Raw genomic sequence first — 18,992 nt, 5'->3', positions numbered from 1 at the left:
ATAAAGGAGTCATTCAACTTGAGGGGTGGTGGAATGTGGAGAAGTGTTGTACTCCAGTCTTTTCCCTGCCTGGCTTTTATTCATGCCTTGGGTAAAGCACCCTGACTATCAGAGCCTTATTTTCCTAGCAGTTGCAGATGGGAGCTGAGATAGCTCTTCTCTGCAGCACAAGGTTGTTAGAGGCACAGAGATACTCTGGTTGTGGGAACACAGTAATATTTTAAGAAGGCAGAGGTAGCACTTGGATCAGGTTTTTCATGTCTGATGATGATCTGTACCCTAACTTTGGAATGCTCAATCTGCGGTACTTCCTGGGGCCTGATTTATAGAAAATGCTGAGCAGTCACAATCTGAAAATCCGGAGGGCTGATGAGCACAAGGTTCAGAGCTAAAAGTCATCGTTTGCCTGAAATAGCTTTGCAAGAAATGCCCTGAAATGCAGCATCCCCACTGCATGAGTTAAGTGTTGCTGTTGCATAAGAGCTTTCAATAAGAATCCTTAGGCCAGTAATCTTTAAAGCAGAATGTAAATGAAAAACATTTCCATGGAAATGAACATATGTACTTTTGGATTCCTTCTTTTGGCTTCCTTCATTTGCAGTGTGGTTCACACATGGGGTATCAAGCATTGCTTAGCAGTAGCAGGAGCACTGAATTGCCTGCCCTTGCAGCTGATCTTTAGATTCATATGCAATCATATGCCTCTAAATCCTGATATGATGAGTTTTGTTGATGCACACGATGTGTTGCACAATTCATTGAGTTGTTTGGGAACAGTTTTCTCCATTAGCTGGCACAAGATCTTATCATCTTGACTGAAATCTCTTTCAATGAACATATCTGTATGCCACCATAGAAATCTCAGAAACATTCTTTAAAGCTTTAAGAGTCACATTTTCTTTTACTCCCTTCAGAACAGCTAGTCATGTGCTTTTATCTTGTAATAGTCTTTGTGTTTTTTTGCTTTTGGGTTTTATTTGACACTTTGAAAGATTAGGATCATATTCTGCTTGCTAATAAAGTGATGGGGTGAAGTTGCATTTATTTTTTCAATTTAAAGGCTTATTCCCAGCTTGTTCACTAAGAGGGACTCAAAACACTATTTTATTCTTGGCCAGATAATGCATGGTGATTTGTATTTTCAAGAGAGTGTTCATGGGTTTTTTTAATTTTGTGTGAGAAAACTGACAGATTTAGTATATCAGTATATATTTAGTATTTCAGTAATATTTTTTATAAGTACTTCATCTGTTTGTACTCCTCTTTTTAAGGGAGGCCCTGCCATTTCCCTGCCTTGCTCATATTTTGTAAGTTATGGAAGAAGAACCATACTCTTGTTTTTCAAGAACTGTTTCCCAGCTTAATGGAAAAACAAAACTCCCAATGGCATCCAGCTGGGAGAAAAGCCCATGGACACAACTCAGCTGTATTTCTATTGGTAAAGTACAAATGGTTGTCCTTGGGCACCATAAGCCATTTCATATCAGAGTTACATTTTATGACTCCCCAGCCAAGACCATTAAAGCTCTTTGTACATTTTTAAGGAAAACTGAAATCCTGAAGTAGCTTATGGCTTTTGCTGTCAGCCAGGTAGTGACACTGGCACAGTGTTCCTGTCCTTGGGGACTTAATTGAAAAGATTTGGGCCAAAAAAAAAACAAAAACAAAAACAAAAAAACATATATTTGGAGAAAGTAATCATACTCTCTTATGTTTCAGAGTACTGTGACCAATGAGTCAAAGATTGTAGAGTACTTTTTCTTCAAATAAGTTGCTTTCTCCAGCCCTGGCTATATTTAAGGCAGTTAGCATCAAATATTTTCTCTGTCCTGCAGGGTTATCCTTTCCTGAAGGCAAAGAGAACACATCTGAACAGCTATGATGAATCACTGCAATTCTTCCATGTGCTTTGATCTATAGAGACAGTTGTTTAATCCAATGACAGGCATGTGGTGTCCATGACAGAAAGAAATCAGTGTTCCCATCATCAGATGTTGATCTGCTTACAGTTGACAGAAGTTTTTCTTTTCTTTCCCTAAGCAGTCAAGTAAGTTATTTCCCTTTAGTATCTTGAAACTGTGTGTTTGTTTCCTGTTCTTTTCTCAGGAGGTACAACCTTGGAAGAGCCTAAGTCTGCAGAAATAATGCTGCATGCAGAGAGACAAAATGCTGAGGTGATTAGCTGGTCCCTTCATGGAGTGACAAAGCTCCTGATGGAAAAGCCAGGTTTGTGGCAAAGCAGCAGACCTTAGCTCAGTAAAATTGTTGGTTATCTTGGCAAACCACTGCTCTTATGTTCTCTTCATATGAACCTCTGCATCCTTCCCTGGACCTGAGAGCCTAACAAAGCAGGGCAATGAGGTAAAGGCATCTTCAGGGCCGTTTTATTCCATATTGCCTCCCTTTCTTGACGTAATTTAACTAAAGGTAACAATAAGGGCATCTAAAGACTCAGATCGGGGCTCTGTTATATCCAATCTCCATACTAATTCTGTGCAAAAAAAAAAAAGCAAACAGTAGTGGACATAAGTTTAGTGAGAAGGAGAGAAATCTCTCTGGCTCCTGCAGAAGTCTGGTTGGTTGCTTTCTTCCTCAGCATCTAGACAAAGAGAGCAAGCACATAAGTAGCTATTTGCATAGCTGGAAGTAATATTTTCCAGAGACAGTGACTTTTTTAGCATTGCAATTCCAGCTAGACTGGCATCACTCAGTAGATGTTGGCAGTGCTAAGGGAGCAAGCAGATGGGATGTGAGTGTGGTGGGAAGACAAGGCGGGGTAAAGGAAAGACGCGAAGAGAGAACCAAAAGTTGTTGGGAATTTTATTCAGAGAATGGAAATGGAGAGAACCCGCCCTGAGATTAGCAGCAATAAACCATAATTCCTTGAGGATGATAGGTCTACCTAGGCAATCAAAGCTTAAGAAAGAGCAATTTAAAACATGAAAAATAACTAAATTAAATAGAGGTTAGTCTCCTGATAGCCCTAATGCCCTTTGTATTTCGTCAGCAGCAAGCAAAATTTACTTGGAAAGGGTAGTTTTTATTTAAAGCCATTGGGCAGATTAAAAAATAATTCTGGAGAAGTTAGAGAAAATACTGTTTGCATCTGGAAGAATTCTTCCTTCTCTTGAAGAAATAAAAGTGCCCAAACTGAATGTCCCAAATAAGAGGTCCAAGAGCTGAAAGAGACTGGAGAATAATTTGAGTGTTGAAAGATGCTCTGTCTCACATTTAGTACTCAGAGAGGTTCAGTCTCTCTAGAGTGCATTTCCAAAGTAGAAATTATTTTGTAATAGGAAATTACTAGATTATGATAATCAACACTCTATGCAAAAGTTATTTTTGTGGTAGGAGACAGAATTTTAATATTGTAGAATGGGTTGGATTTAGACAACTGTAGATTAAAATAAGGCTCAGGTTTGTAGTTGTATTTTAACCTTGGAAAAATTGATCATGGGACATGATAAATTCACTGTCACTCAAGTTCTGATTCAGTCAGAAGCTGTGTTTGATGCAGAAATAGCTAAGGAAGGTAATCAGGTCAGAAGGATTCCCAAAAAGTCATAAAGGCAAAGAATATTTTTCCTGCATATTGGAGAATTCTTAGAGACTCTTGCAGGCGTCATATTATTCTACACAAAATAGGCAGAGAGTAAAAATAACTTACCTAAATTCATACTAGACACACTTTTAGGGGAGTGGGACCTCAGCTGTGGGGCCAGTTTGTACCAAACTGTAGCACCCTTAAGAGTTAGGTTATACCACTGCAAAGCATCGAGTCTTGATTTTATTTAAAGTTTTTGCTATATATCTGTATGTGGATCACTGTAACTGCTGATGAGCCTAATACTTGTGTGTACCAGCTCTAATAGGTTCCAAGGAATTGGTATGTGGTAAAAGGTAATAATGACGCCCACCTGGTATGCAGATGCTTTGTCAGTTTAAATTTTCATTCAGGGAAAATATACTTTGCTTTTGCAAAACATTTTAGTGTGGTACAGTGAAAATTAAAGCCATCTATAAAAGACATGGATATATCACTTCTATTTAATATCATATAAATGACTCAAGTTTTTCTTTGTTCTGCTCCATACATACCAGGTTATACAAAATGAAATTAAATGCACCATAATTAAAAAACCCAAACAAACAAACCCACCTTGGTTTAACAAGTGGTGGGAAAATAAGATTGATTTGAGGATGATTAAAAAAAGCCGCCAATATATATTTTCTTACTGAAAATATGAACTCACATTATTTTATGAATAACATATGCAATGGGATTATAACTAATGAAAGGATGAGCCAGGAAATAACTGGGTTTATGCTGCCAGTGGGAAATACCAGGCAGAGTATAAAAGCAGTCCTCTATGTAGGCTGTATTCCTTCCTACTGTTCCAGATAGTGTTGTGCACTCTGAAAAAGATGCTGCTCACAGGAAGGAAATCTTAAAATATAGAAAAAGTAGCATAAAAAAATAAGAGTAGGCATTTTTCTTTATCATTTTGCAAAGCAACCCTTCTAAGGGCCGTTTCTCAAGTGTGCTACCACAGTCATGAGAATAGGTACTCTTGGCTGAGTGTAAGAGGAGAAACCTGACCTTAAATATCCCGTTCTAAGATTGAGCCACCTCAGAGGCACTGGCTCATAGTGTAAACTCACTGTCCCTTCAGGAAGATTTAACAGAAAATCTTAATTCAGTGCGTTTTACCTTACAATGAAGGACAGCTGGAGAGAGGTGAAGGGGGAAGAAGAGGGTTCAGTACCTCTGTAGGAATTTCTGTCACACAACAAGGAACAAGAGTGGCACTGCAGGTACACCCAGTGAGAGGACTACAATCACCTTATGGTGAAGGCTCATGGTCACTCTGAGCCCTTTGCACTGCAGGGGACACAGGATGGATTTCCTCCTGCCTCCTTGTCCTCATTTTCCTTGTAAGCATTTGCACAACCATGCCAGAAGAAGGATTAAGGAACTAATTTGGTTTAAAACCAAACCTGCCCTTTATTTTCATTTGTTCTAGGATAGTTTAGGTGAGATAAAGCCATGGATCTGGTTCATTATTCTTTTGTGTGATGGCCAGTACCAGCACAAGGGATAAACTGAGGTGAACATCTGGATAACACTAATTGCCACGTAGGAATTTTCTTCTTCCTAACCTAGGTGCCAGGTCAAACTAACTTAAAGAAACATTGAAATTGTGTCCTTTGTATCTCAACAGCCTGATAAACCTGCGCCTCAGCTGAGCCTGCACTCAATATTAACCATACAGCTGCTGAACGGCTGCTTTGTAAGCCACTGATAAATTTTTCAGGTTCAAATCCAAAGCCATGTCCTTTGTTGTGCCAGGTTTGACATGGAGACTTTCATTCCTCATGTCCAGTTGTGAGACTGAGGTGAAGTCAGACTGACTATGCCAGAAGGAATACAGAACATTGTTGCTTAGAGCTCATTTATACAATTTATTTCAGTATCATGAGATCTGACATGCTGTAGAAGAAATCTGGCTAGCAACATGTATTTGCATTTGGAAAGAAAAGAAAAAGGAAATAAATTAAAGAAAGCTGAAATGCCAGCCCAAGGACTGTGATTACACAGTAGTCATCACTTTAAAAGTTGGCACTAGTCAGCTGGTACTGCAAAGTCACCTCAGGTAATTCCCATCCCAAGCATTTGGGAGAAAGATCGGTGCTTCAAGTCCTGAAGAGGTGCTGATGCTGAGGCTGTAAGATCAAGGCATTGTACTGTTTGCCAATGTATGCAGTTATATTGCAGTATTCTTTTTTTGTACTTTTTGTTTTAAGTTGGCTAAAGACACTACAGGGACTCTAAGGAAGGTTGCAAGCAAATTACACTGTCATGCAAATGTCTGATTAAAAATTAAGATGCTGCCCTCAATTACTGTGAAAACCCATCCAAAGCCTTTGAGGCTGTGTCCCCCACTGGTGAATCACTGCTGAAGATTGCCCTGGGTTACAGTGCTTATTCTGTCTAGTCCCAGCTGCTGGAGAACATCCAGGGGCTTCCACCATCAATTCCAAGCTGCAGCATGCAACGAGGATCTTCGGACAACTTCGCCTCTTCCCCAAACCCTTGTAGTACCTCTGTGAAATTGCTCCTATGCCAGTCACTGGGCCAGCCACTGGAGACACCTGTGCATGCATGCATGTGTGTGTGCATGCATGCATGTGTGTGTGCCTGCTGTGGGTGAGGCAGCTGCACACTGCAGGGCTGGGTTAGCGGCTGCACTGGCTGCCTAAGGCCAGATACTGGGGAATCCAGGCTGTGCATGTACATATCTTCATATGTGTGTATATTTTCCTATAACAGGCTTTCATCATGGTCAGCCAAACTGGTAAAGAGGATGAGACTGATTGCACCATTAGAATTTTGTATGAGTGCTGCATTTTGTGTGTTGATCTGCATATCTGGTCAAGCATGTTTGCATATGTGCATGCACATACATATACACACCTAGTGTGTGTGTGTGTGTGTGTGTGTGTGAGGTTGGGAATACATGCTCAACCTCAGTACTGGCTGCACCCAAGGGCATGAAGCTGTGGTAACCATACGAGCTTGGGCTTCTACATTTGTCAACACTTAAAAGACAGATTTGCACAAAACAGAAAAAAAAAAAAAAAAAAAGAAATTTTAGCCTGGTGGAGCTGTCTTCCCACATAATGTTGTGCTTCTCATTTTTTTTTTCTCAGAGCATGTATTCCCCATGTAGATCAATTATATGCATCTGAAATTTGAATATTCATTTTTCAGGAAAGGTCTGGCCTGCTTTATTGTTTCCCTTTACTTCATCTTCTGAAGCAAAAGTGGCGATTTTTTTGTGGACTTGAGTGTAATAGACCACCTGAAACATGGAGGCAAAATATGTAGATGACATAAAGCCCCTTCCTTATTCAGGAGTGATATTGGTTGCAGGCTGTCTCCTGTACCATTCTCGGAGTGAGGTACAATAATATACACTATGCTGACACCTTCCTCCCCACATAAAGTACCACCAGAGCTGGGGAGCCAAGTGACACCTGAGGATCTTGGCACTGCTCTGCTTCATGGACCTCACTATAAGCATTGCATCTCCTTTGTTCTCACGGCACAAACTGGATGTTTGGAAAGTGTCAGATAAAGGAAACAAGGGAGGGAATTGACAAGGGTGTAGTCCCACACAACCAATCCTACTTAAGAGAAAACCAATGCCACGTTTGTCTATGTCTCACTTTCTTGAAAACCTCAAGGCTACTGCAGCTGCTGTATTCATAGACCCATAGAGTTGGAAGGGACCCACAAGAATCACTGAGTCCAGCTCCTGGCCCTGCACAAAACATCCCCAAGAGTCACACCATGTGCCTGTGAGCTTTGTCTAAATGCTTCTTGAACTCTGTCAGGCTGGGGCTGTGACCACTTCCCTGGGGAGCCTGTTCAGTGCCCAAACACCCTCTGGGTGAAGAGCCTTTCCCTAAACTAGGGAACTGTTTCCTGAGCTTCTCCTTTTCAAACTTAGATCTTCCCTGACACCGTTCCATGCCATTTATGAGATATTTTTAATATTTCCTCTACCAATGTGATTTAGAACTTTTTCCCCTTATCTATCAAACACCCTCAATAATGTAGTCTGTAGGACTAAGAAAGGACAAAGGTCTTCAGACTTTCTATCTGAAACTTTTCCTCTTTCTGTCAAACAACTTGAACTTCCACAGCTATTTAGAGAAGATGCAGTTAGATATCTCATTGCTGCTTTTCATGCTCATTTGGCTGCAGAGGGCTATATAGCTTCCCCTCATTGCTCCAATAATCATGTAGTCCTCCAAGTGTTTCTCTCCTAGAATAAAAAATGTCACCAGCTCCTCAAGCCTCTCTTGTGAAAAGAAGCTGCTCAAGCACCAGAGTCCTGCAGAGAATTCAGATAAAATGATCCTGAGCAGAGATCACTGCTCTCTGTTCTTCTCTCAGAGAGGGTTGCTGAAGTTCTGCAGCTCTATTCCCCATTTTCCATCACAATTTCCTTTGGTTACATTGCAAACTGCTTAACCTTTCCCAGGAAAGCAGCTACCTGAGGCTTCAATTCCATTGCATAAAAGTCTGGGCTCCCCTGCCACAAAGCTTAGCAAGCCTAGCAGTCCTGTAGCCTACTTTCCCAGTAAAGAAACTAACTGAAATATAACTGGTTTTTGCCTTCTCAGAAGACTGGGTAGGATGAAACTACAAGTGCTGAGCTCAACTTTGATCAGATGCTGCTATATTACCATGTAAAGGGATTTATTCCTACTAAAGAGGAAGATAATAGATAAACTAAACTTGACACTAAATGAGTGTCAACAGCTGAGCGTTGGAAAAAAAATGTCTAGGAATCTGTGCAGAGGAATGTCCATATTCTCTAGTGTAGGACTAGGTAGTGCTTAGCCTAACCCAGTTATTGGCAAAATAATCTAATTCCTGTGGGAGCTTTTTCCATACCTCTGCTGGAAAGAAATTAGTTTAAATGAGGATTAGCTGCACTGAGATTCTCTCAGATATCTGATCTAAACTCTGCTGCTTTTCTTAGTCAAGTCAGCCTTTGTTTAACACCAATGAAAGTTGTAAATTACTTTTCTGAGGTACAGGAGAGAAATTCTTGTTCCTTAAAAATAGCTGTCATCATGTATGTTTTTTCACTGACAAATCAGAGCAACGTTTGGTTGGAGATATTTGTTTTTCATTCAGATTTAGGTCTCCAGTGCTGTCCGACACTGCAAACCCCAAGTTATAGATGAAGCATAATGGGGTGTCCTGAGTGCTTTGTAAATCAGGACATACACAGGTAACCATGTGCTGCATTGAAAACAGAAATTAGCGTCTGATGGAATGTATATCCCTTGTCAAATTTCTCAGATTCATTTTTGCCATGGTTTGTTGCTACAAACACAAAAACATCACTTGAAGTCAGAGATAGTAAAAATGTCAGCTGCTCCAAAGTTTAATACTGCTTTTCCCTGAAGAGGAAGATAACAAGCAGATTAAAATGGACTGCTGTGGAGTAGCTGGACTGACACTATGGAACCAGCTTTTGTGCTCTGCAATTCAGTTCTTTTGAGACTCAAAGATTGTCATTATTGAGGTTCACAAGGGCATATAATACATAAATCACATCTATGAAAGTGAAGCGATAATTTCTTTTGATGAATAGGAGGTAGCTACATGTGGGTGAGAAAAGTACCATGTTTTCTTGTGATTTTTTACAATCTGAACAATTACATCAGCTGTTATTGCAGAAGTGCTGCAGGAAGGAAATGCTAGCTGCCTGCTTCAGAGCTCATTTTGATTGCTGTGCCACAGGGAGCTTCCTCCTCCTCCAGCATTAAGAGAATAGGTGAAGACTAACCATGCAGCTCTTGTGAAGTCTCAGGGCAGTGTAACCTTTCCTTTTAAAAACCAGTAATTGTTTGCAAAATATGTGGTGCACAAAGTGATCCATTCAGTAATTGTATTGGCTGAATTAAAATCTTGCAGTAAGACTGATATGAAACCTGCATTTTAAATGGGACTGTTTGAACTGAACCTCCTCTAAAATTGACTTTTATGAACAGAATGGATCATTACAACATCTAGCCTGAATAATGACAGGGCAGGTGAGATTGCCAACTGCTGTATTTCGCATATGATCCAGAAGACATCTGTTTAACCTTTCTCTGGTCATTCCCCTAAAGCACGGTGGAGCAGCAGCATTACAGGTTATACATATGCTTAATCAATAAAAAAGAATATTTATCTCCTGAGCTTGATCTTTGTCCTTATTTCTCTCTGTGTCTGCCTTTGTATGGTCTACCTGTGGGTATCCAGAGGACTTATTTAAGATTACTTTAAATGCAGGTGCACCCTCAAGGGTACTATATATACTCAGTCCCCCCCCGTCCACTGAAGGAGGGATGCTCTAAACCTGTAGTCCTTCACTTTTGCCTCTAGCCATGGTACGTGTTAGGTGATGGGTGATGTGACCCTCCAAGGCTGTTCCTGCATCCCTTTGGGTGCTTTGCAATTGCAGCTGCTCAGGCTGACTGAAGTAGATGTTAGAGCCCAGCTCAGTATCTTGGTGTATGGTTTTCCTTTCAGCCCCAGACACAGCGGTATCAAAGCAGAGATACTGGGGAGCTGTTCCTCAGCAACACCCCTTCTTTCCCACTTACACTCTGCTTTCCATGGATATATTTATGTGGCATTTCGCAGTAGATGCGAACTCGCTCTGCCCACATACTGAGCCCACTTGGAGTGAGTCAGCTCCATCAAACAAGCTGAGTGGCTCTGGTTAACATGCTACAGAGCCTGGGAGGTTAGGAGGGAAAGGTTAGCAGCTCTGCTCGGTGCTAAGAGAGGGCTTATGGTAACAGAGGGAGCACGTGTCCTCCTGCACATTTGTAGACATCCCCAAGGGAAAACAAAATTAAAAATGCGGAAATTTCCTTCCTAAAAACTTCTATGCTCGAGTTTCCCCCCACCTTCTCTACTTCTCTGCTCTGTATCTCATACTTGTTGTAGGAGTTCGTGTGTGCCAATAAAGCTTGTGACCAAAGTCATTCCTGGCCCACCCTCATCTCACACATTCTGCTGGAGAAGAGTTTTCTTCCTCTAAGTCCCTTGTGATAGAACAGAGATGCTTTCTGTGTGCAGGAGCTGCTGTAACAAGGTGATTTTTTTAAATTTCAGGGAAGGGTGAGAGCTGGGCTACCTTGCTGCTGTGCCACCGAGCCCACTGGTGGGATGTAGCTGTGCATGCTGATCGGAGCTCTCTTCCCAGGATATTACTAATGGCAACCTCTCGACCTGCCTTTGTCTAATAGATTTCAAGTGCCTCAGACCTGTAGCTTATTCAGCTCCAAAAAAATATGACTTCTAGGCTGTATCATTTGCAAATGTAACCTCAAAAAACAGTAATAGCCTTGCTGTGGCCATATCAAGGAATAAAATTCATCATACAAATTTTGTTTACAGTGTGAATTTTCAATTTTTAGACTGCTTTATTATTAGCTGATATATTATTGTACTACAATTTCATATCAGCTGCACCTCAGTCAAAAGTTTTGGTGTCTCTAAGATTTTGTATACCAAAGGGAGAAAATAATTCCTCAGCCTCATACTTTATCTGTGTTGTCTCTCACTGGAGACATTTCAGGGTAAAGAATCACTCTTATTTCATTCATTAAACAAGTCTGGAAACATAGAATTGTTTTACAAGAATTTCTGATGATTCTTTTTGAATGCCTTTTCTCCAAATGTTCCAAATTCTTGAAGCAAATAGTTTTTAACTTCTAAAATCAGTTCTTGTTTCCTGTCAACATTTCAAAACAAGAGAACAACTTGGTTTTTTCTTGTGCCATTTTTTGGTTTAAAAACTCTGATATGACATTCAAGAGAAAACTAAAATGTTCTGTTTCAAAAACAGAGTAAAAAAAAAGAGGCTTTTATTTTGACATCTCCTGGGAGTGAAAATCAAACTTTCTCTTGTTAAAACATTTTTTGCAACAAAATCACTTTTTCTACTTTTGCTACAATGCTACTCTTTTTTTTTTTTTTTTTTAATTTGAGTGGAAGAAGGTTCTGGCATTATGGTGAATATATTGAATCCACAGGGACTGAAAGTGTCCATAAAGTTGGCTGAGGGACTGGGGTGCTGCTGATCAGAGCAGGGATGTCCATCTGTGTCTTCTCTTTGCAATTCCATGCAACAGTAAATGAAGCAATTAGTACCTCCTGTGTCTTTGATGCCTGAAAGCCACAGTCAGAGGGTTAGGATATGCCAGGTGCTGCACAGACCAGTGCAATGGGATGGTCCCTTAATGACAGAGCTTTTATAACATGCTCACAGGACAAGGCACAACAGAGATGCAGACAGGAGGAGGACCAAGCACCCGTGCACTGGGACTGCAATAGTCCACTCATTAGGGAGGAGTATGGAGGGACTTCCAAATGCCAAAAAGGTGTACAATAGAGACTGGTATAATGAACATTTTGGAGGGGTACATGAGCTCCTTAGCAATGATTTGTGGTTGAACAGTGAAGGGCCTTCACAACAGAAACCAGTTGATCTGATGTGAAAAGAACAAAGAAGCAGCAGAAACACTCGGAGTTAAGAAGAGCATTGAGCTAATGTGATAGTGGTTGCAGCAGTATTCTGAGCTGTGCAGTTATTTATGACAGCTGGAGAAAACAGGTAATGATGGCATCACTAGAACTGGCAATCTGGATCTAGCTCTAGACTAATATGCAAATTGTCTAAATACTAGACTTTAGAGAGGTGAGAGACTGGTATCCTACACATCTGTTGTGTGTCTTCAGAAAATTATTTCTAAATTGCTTGTTCTAAAACCAGAGCCTTTGGAAGTAATCCCCATTTTTGCAATAAATCCTGCCCATTGCTGTAGAACTTAGGAATGAGATGAGGACTGAGGTCCTATTGTATTAGTTGCTGCATGGGTATAAAGCTACAGCTTTATAGAGGAGATCTTTAATCACAACTTCTATTCCCTGTTGCTATTTAGCTTTTCTTAGGGAAATTGTTGGGTTGGGGTGTGGAAATCCAGAGTTATAGAGGTATGAAATAAATGAGACGAAAGCTGAAATATTCAAAGGACAGAAGCAGGGAGACCAGATGAAGATACTGCATGCCTCTAGAGATGAAATGTCTAAAAGAGCCAGCAGAGAGGAAAGAATTCCTTCTCAGAGCACAGAAAACACCCCAGTGATCTCAAGTGGGACTGTGGGCTCGTGCTTTCATGGCCTGTGCAGCTGCTCCTTACAGCTTGTGTGGGTTGACTCCTCCCTTGTTATTCCCTTGTGCTGACTGTAGAGCATATCTGAATAGTAAAGAGATTTGCAATTAAGAGAGATGCTTCAGAGAGCTATAAAAGCTCTTGTTTTTGCTGAGTTTCTATTTTGCTGCATCTCTTTTCTTTTTATATATATTTTTAAGCCATTAAATTAACAATCAATATTTTCCAGGCTGGTCACCTGCATTTACCAAGCACTGAGATTTGGTCCCTACATCTTCTAGAAAATAAGAAGGCAAGGAGCCTGATTAATCATTACTAAGAAAGCTGTTGCCTGGTATCTTCATACATCTGCATACATCTGCACTACTGAGAGGGAATGACCTAAAAAACAATGGAAGTGTTTATAAGACAATGGTTTTTTTTTCACCAGAGTGAAAGAAACTCCACTGCACCTCTGCTTCATCTATCCTTCCTTCCTTTTGTGCATCAGGGCTGGGCAGGGAAGGTGAGGGACAGCAGATGGTAGGCTGACTGTTGCTCAGTTTAGAAAGCAACTCCTAACATTTGGCTCACACCTGTCAGCAGACTCCGTATACACTTGTTTATCCTCCTCTGTACCATATGTTTCCATGCAAAAGCAGTTCCAATGATCTATTGCCTTACTGCTATCACTCCTATTATGGTTGTAACTGAGCATTTCACAGTCATTAATGCATTTACCCTGACAGGATCCCTGCTGCGTAGGCAGCTAATATCACCCACTATACAGATGGGTTAGCTCAGATCCAAGCTCAGATCCACAGCTCCTCAAAAGCCTCATTGAAATCGATGGGAAGGAAACACATCTCCAGGGGATGAAAGTTTGGGAGAGAAAGCTGCATGCTGGGTTTCACCCAAGGAATTTGCAGTGGAGTGAGGAAATTCCTCTGTGGGATCCTACTTGGATGCTTAAAGTGCTGGACCATTCTTGATTTCCTTACACAGAGCTGCCCTGCCTCTGCAAACCCAGCAGAACTGTGGCTGTTGTCATCAGAAGATACAGTCGAAAAGTTAGTTAAAAGCCCATTGGCCCAATGCAGTGATAGCAGTCAGCTCAAAAGTATTTGCCCAATGAGAAAAGTTGATAAGGGCCAAAAAATGTGCTTCTGCTGCTCTGGAGACTGTCTCCCACTTCCTCTGTTCTTTGTATTATTGCTTGCCTCTAAGAGAATTCCTTCACAGCATTTCAATTCTACGTAGGAGAGGAACAGGGTTTTCTAAATTGTACTGTATGTACCTATCAATCACCTGATTGTTAATTATAACTAAAAGTATAATTAATCTGTCACGGATAGGGCTGCTAAGTTACCTGAATCAGGCTAATGCATTTCTGTCACCTACACAGAAGGCAGCATTATTCTCAGATTTTACATCTGTGTGTACTAAGGCCCATATCCAAGCAGCTGCAGAGCACTGGTGATGCCTTTCTGCCACAGATGGGATGAGGTTGCATCATGCATATCTTATTGCCCCCACAGAGCCTGTGCAGTGTTTTTTTTCCTCAACACTAGTACAGTTTAATGGGGTTATCTTTTGCAAATAATTCTGCCTTTTAAAATTGATAATAAGTACAGTTATGAGAATTTTTTCCAGGGACTCATAATGACTATTACTAAAATTCCTCTATGGAAAGGGTCAACATGAAGATCAAGGTGCTACTTAAGCCCTGCAATGAGTAGGAGCTAAGAGGTGCATAGATCTCCTGCAAGTGTCAATGTCTAAGGAAAACATTCTTTTGATATGGCACAACATTTTATTTTCTCTTCTGCGTTCCTTTTTTCTGACTATTCAATTGATCCATTTTTTTTAATAGCCTAGATGCTGGAAAGTTAATTTCCAAGCACCAGCTTTAGATTAGTAACCACACTTGAAACCCTCATACATCCATTCTGTGAAGCAGTCAATGCATAGATATGCTAAATCACAGCTAAGCCAGACTGTGTAACTTTTTAAATGTCCTCAAGAAAATCTTTTCACATAAAAATTTTCAAAACTGACACCTCCAGAAGACTAATTATACCCTATAATATGAGGAGCAGAAGACATGTAGGTCAGCCATTGAAGGAACCATTCCACTGATGTCTGGGTGACCTGCTAAGACTTGGTGCCCTATTTCTGGATCGGTAAAATATGAAGAATGTAATCATTAGGTTCATTAAATATATAATCCATTTATTACATATATATATAATTTTAAATTAGATATAAACTTTTTTTCTAGTCCTCTTATATTTTAAATATATATGTGGAGAAAAAATCCCAACTTCAATTGTGTCTTTTTACACCTACTAGCTTTTTGGTTTAATAAGATAAAGTTTTATATAAGAGTTTTGGTATGAACTGCCTGAGATTGCAAGATGATGCTTGCAAGCTGTAATCTGCATTCCTCCTGTGCTGCATGCCTCAGTGGCCCAAATGAAGAAACCATTTTGGTCTTCAGCTCAATAGGCCCTTTCCTGCATGCAGGCATAGTATCAGATAGTAGTTTTCCGAGCATGAAGATTTATGGAAGTTTGTACAGGGTAATAGTTTTTTTTTTTTGTCCTAAGCAGTGCAGTAGTCAAGTAACATTCAGTGGAGAAAAACTAGAAGATGGATAAGAAAATACAAACTGCTCTAGGACAAATGTTGTTTGTGTGGTTTTATGTGGCTTTTACAGTTCTTTGATTAGCTTTATTTTTTTTTAATTGCTCTTTAGTCATCACAATTTGGTGTAAATGCAGTCCAGAGTAAATTGTTTGTAGCCATTCACATGTACTGTAGTGACACAGAAAAGAAATCTTGGAATGCTGCCCTTAATGTAGCAATTTCACCAGTTTCTTGCAAAATTGTGCTCTCCTACCCTTTCTTATTAATAAACATGATATCTTTCTGTTTGCTCTCCTTTCATTCTGCACAGCTGTACTTTTCTCTTTCATCAAGAGACAGTCATAATTTTGTTTGTCACATTTAAATACAGATTTATTTTTCTTTATTTATGAATAGCAGGCTTAGATTTTCCTTATGGAATAGAAATTAAAACAGCCCTGACATTTAGAATGTAAAGGAATTGCTCCAAAAGATTATAGTGGTGTTAAAATGAGTCACTCACTTTTGATCCAAACTTCCTGACATACACATCCATATATATTAATCATTATGACATCATTGAAGGACTATTTTTGCCTTTTTAATAAAAGCTGAGTGCATTTGTCAACTCATCAAATTATATTTAATCCAGTGAACATACAGACTGGTTAGGAAAGACATGTGCTTTCAAATAACAGCACAGCTTCTTTCTGTAGTCTGAAAGTGTTGTGGGTGTAAAACCATGTAAAATGTGTGCACTCTTTGAAATGCAGGTGAAAAGCCCACCATAAAAAAAAAAAACCCAAAAAACAAATAAAAAAAACCCAAAAAGCAACACATAATGAATTAGTTTTACTAAGGAAAATGAAACCTACCTGTCAACAAACGCATGGTGTAACACAAAGATAGGATCATTTGCAGAGCCTTGCACTTGGGACATGGAGCCGTTCATGTAGATGTGAAGCGCGTTGTGCAAACCGCTTTGCGCGGGGTTGGATATCGCAGTCTGTGGATCAGCAAAGCCTGTAGACTCGAGAGAAAATCATATGCTGATATGACAATGTGTATAATTCCTTTCCCAGTACAGTGAAGATCAAAGTACTTACTTTCCCTTCATTTACATTCAGCTTTTTAGATAAGAGCTTAGGAAAACTTGTTAGGGAGTGCTAATATATTTCAAAGGCATAGCAAAGATGACATTCAAATAAGCTAAATTAAAACTCCTGCCATGTAGCTAATGCAGCATGTCAGAAAATGTACTGCTTAATTGCTTTATATTTTTAAATTTCTTTGTCCATTTTGTCTGGCTGGTAAAATGCAACATAATCCCTATCGACATTTATGTGTGGACATTTATTTATGTTGAGAAAATTTATTCACTTCATTTTTAATCTCTATACTTACAGGCTCCTAAGATAAAACAGGCTATTTTATCTCATCATATACTCAGTCATTTATTAATCTTTATTAATCTCTATAGAATACCTTCTTTTATTTATAGGAGCCAACACACTACAAGCCATAATCTCCACAGAAGGATTTATTTGGTGAGTAATCAATAATCTTTTACAGATAGACTTGCAGGATGGAAGTCTGTGGACCACTGTAATTTTGGAGGACACTTAAATATGGGCTTTAGGAAGAGCTTACACAGACCAACTCCCAAGCAGGAAATACTGGAAGATGAGTTTCTGCATTAGTTTTTATCTTGGTAGCCTGTCTATATTTAACCCTGATGTTACAGCCCTACTCATCATCGCATCAGCCATGCTTCCAGCCTACTTTCAAGGACTCCTAGTAAAAGGCAACTCAACCATCTGATCCTTCTCTGGGATTTTCCCAGAGAATAGAAGGAGAGAGCTGTGCTGTCCTCCTAGTCTGTTTCTGAACCTGAGGATAGTTCTGGTACTTGATCCATGCCACAAAATGTCTCATATCTCTCTATTTTATTTGGATAGTGAAGATGTCTTCTCACAATTTCTGTAAGCTGTAGAATGAGGAAGCATAATACAGGCACATTAAAACATCTTCACAATTTAATTATCAAATTTAAAAGGCTGTGAACAATATGATCATTGTGTTGATCCTCAGTGTTTCCCAAATATTGTCACAGTTTGTCATATTTGCAAGGTGGAGAAAATAAATATATTAGCTTTTATCTATGGAAAATTGCTAATGGACTTTGAACACGTGTTTTATTTACTTATTTGAACTAAGGACTAGAATTTTAATGAGAATCAGTAACATACTTTTGAAGTGAATCTCCCAACAGTCTTGCTATTTGACACTATGACTCACACCACAGGGCAGTTTCTGACTTTGCAAGCTGGATTCCATTTATAGAAAATCTGAAATGTGCCAACTATCAGTAGGTGTTCAGTTCAGGGGACTGAACTACAGCCGGTATGAAAAAACCCCTTCTCTGTGAAAACCTTAATGTGGAACACGGAATTTGGGTCCATAATTTCAGCTGTTTTGCTCTGGATTTGCTCCTCTCGGAGTCACACAAGGTATTAAGTGTGCATTAAGTATGTTTAAAGGAAGAAAAACTTTTTGCACGGTCTGGGTAGAGAGCTAGATGTTTGATATCAGACTTTGGATGCTTCTTACATTTCTTAATGCATTGCAAAGACTTGATCTAATCATTCATAAAAATACACAGAATACTTATTTTGGCTGTGGACAGCTTTTCATAGAACATCTGCACATAAGCAATTTATCTTAATCATCAAAATCTCTGCCCTGGAACAGCTTTAGCAACCCTAACCTCCAGCTCCAGATAACTGGAGTGCATCCAGTCAGTGTCAAAGGTGATGTTATGTTTAACCCCGCATGTGAGAAGTTCTAATTTCTTGTTATGAAAATTCCATATAAATTTTTAAGTTAGCAGGAATAAGGCCATGATGTGATGTCATTGTATCTTATTAGCTTGGGTCTTAGTCTTTTTTCTCAGACTTTTAAGAAGACTTCAGTACAATCAGCTATGCAGGATGATATACTAGAGTGGAGTCACACAAAAAGAACATGTGAAAAGTTCACTGTTTTTTCAGAGTACAGGAAACTTTGCCGAGGTAACTGCAGTAAAATCACCTCTAAAGCAGATGTGAGAGTACAGATACAAGTAGTGAGTTGAAATAAGAGTAACTCATCTCTATATAGGGGAACTCTTCTTCCTCTAGCTGCCTTGCCCCATGCTGTGCCTTCCTCTCCTCTGCACTAGCTTTACCTTATCAGTCCTTTCGTGAACTGATTTCACTGACTATTCTGGCAGTAAACTACCCCAGAGTGTAGGATGTCAAGTTTTTTTCCAGAGTACTAAAATTCAGATTCTCATATAAGGATATGATGAGAACAAGCGGTGGTACCAAAAAAGGAGGGAGAGTGACTGACAAATGGATGGAGGAGACTGCAGTGAGCTCTTAAATCATCTTGGCCAGTGTAGAAAGCTGTAACATAGAGACGTTCTTATAAGCCCTTGGTTGATTATGGTGCATCAGAAATAGCTATCAGGGCATACATCACTGAAGTGAAGTTTCTCCAGTGATGAGAGAAAAATCACAGTTTTAGGGCTTCATAAACCTCATTCTGCTCCTGCTCATAACACTGTTGATCAGCAACAGTGATTCAATGGA

General features: G+C 39.7%; 1 protein-coding gene across 1 annotated transcript in view; it reads right to left on the bottom strand.

Moving 5' to 3' along the window:
* Nucleotides 1–18,992, bottom strand: part of TYR (tyrosinase) — a 41,885-nt gene that overhangs the window by 6,768 nt on the left and 16,125 nt on the right. The window contains exon 3 of the mRNA XM_014877577.2: nucleotides 16,236–16,383. Within this exon, the coding sequence (XP_014733063.2) occupies nucleotides 16,236–16,383 (148 nt within the window). The remainder of the gene's footprint in view (nucleotides 1–16,235; nucleotides 16,384–18,992) is intronic.

Source organism: Sturnus vulgaris, chromosome 2, assembly GCF_052056855.1.
Source record: "Sturnus vulgaris isolate bStuVul1 chromosome 2, bStuVul1.hap1, whole genome shotgun sequence".
Lineage (NCBI taxonomy): Eukaryota > Metazoa > Chordata > Aves > Passeriformes > Sturnidae > Sturnus > Sturnus vulgaris.
Note: the sequence above shows the minus strand (reverse complement) of the source record. Positions and strands in the feature narration are given on the sequence as shown.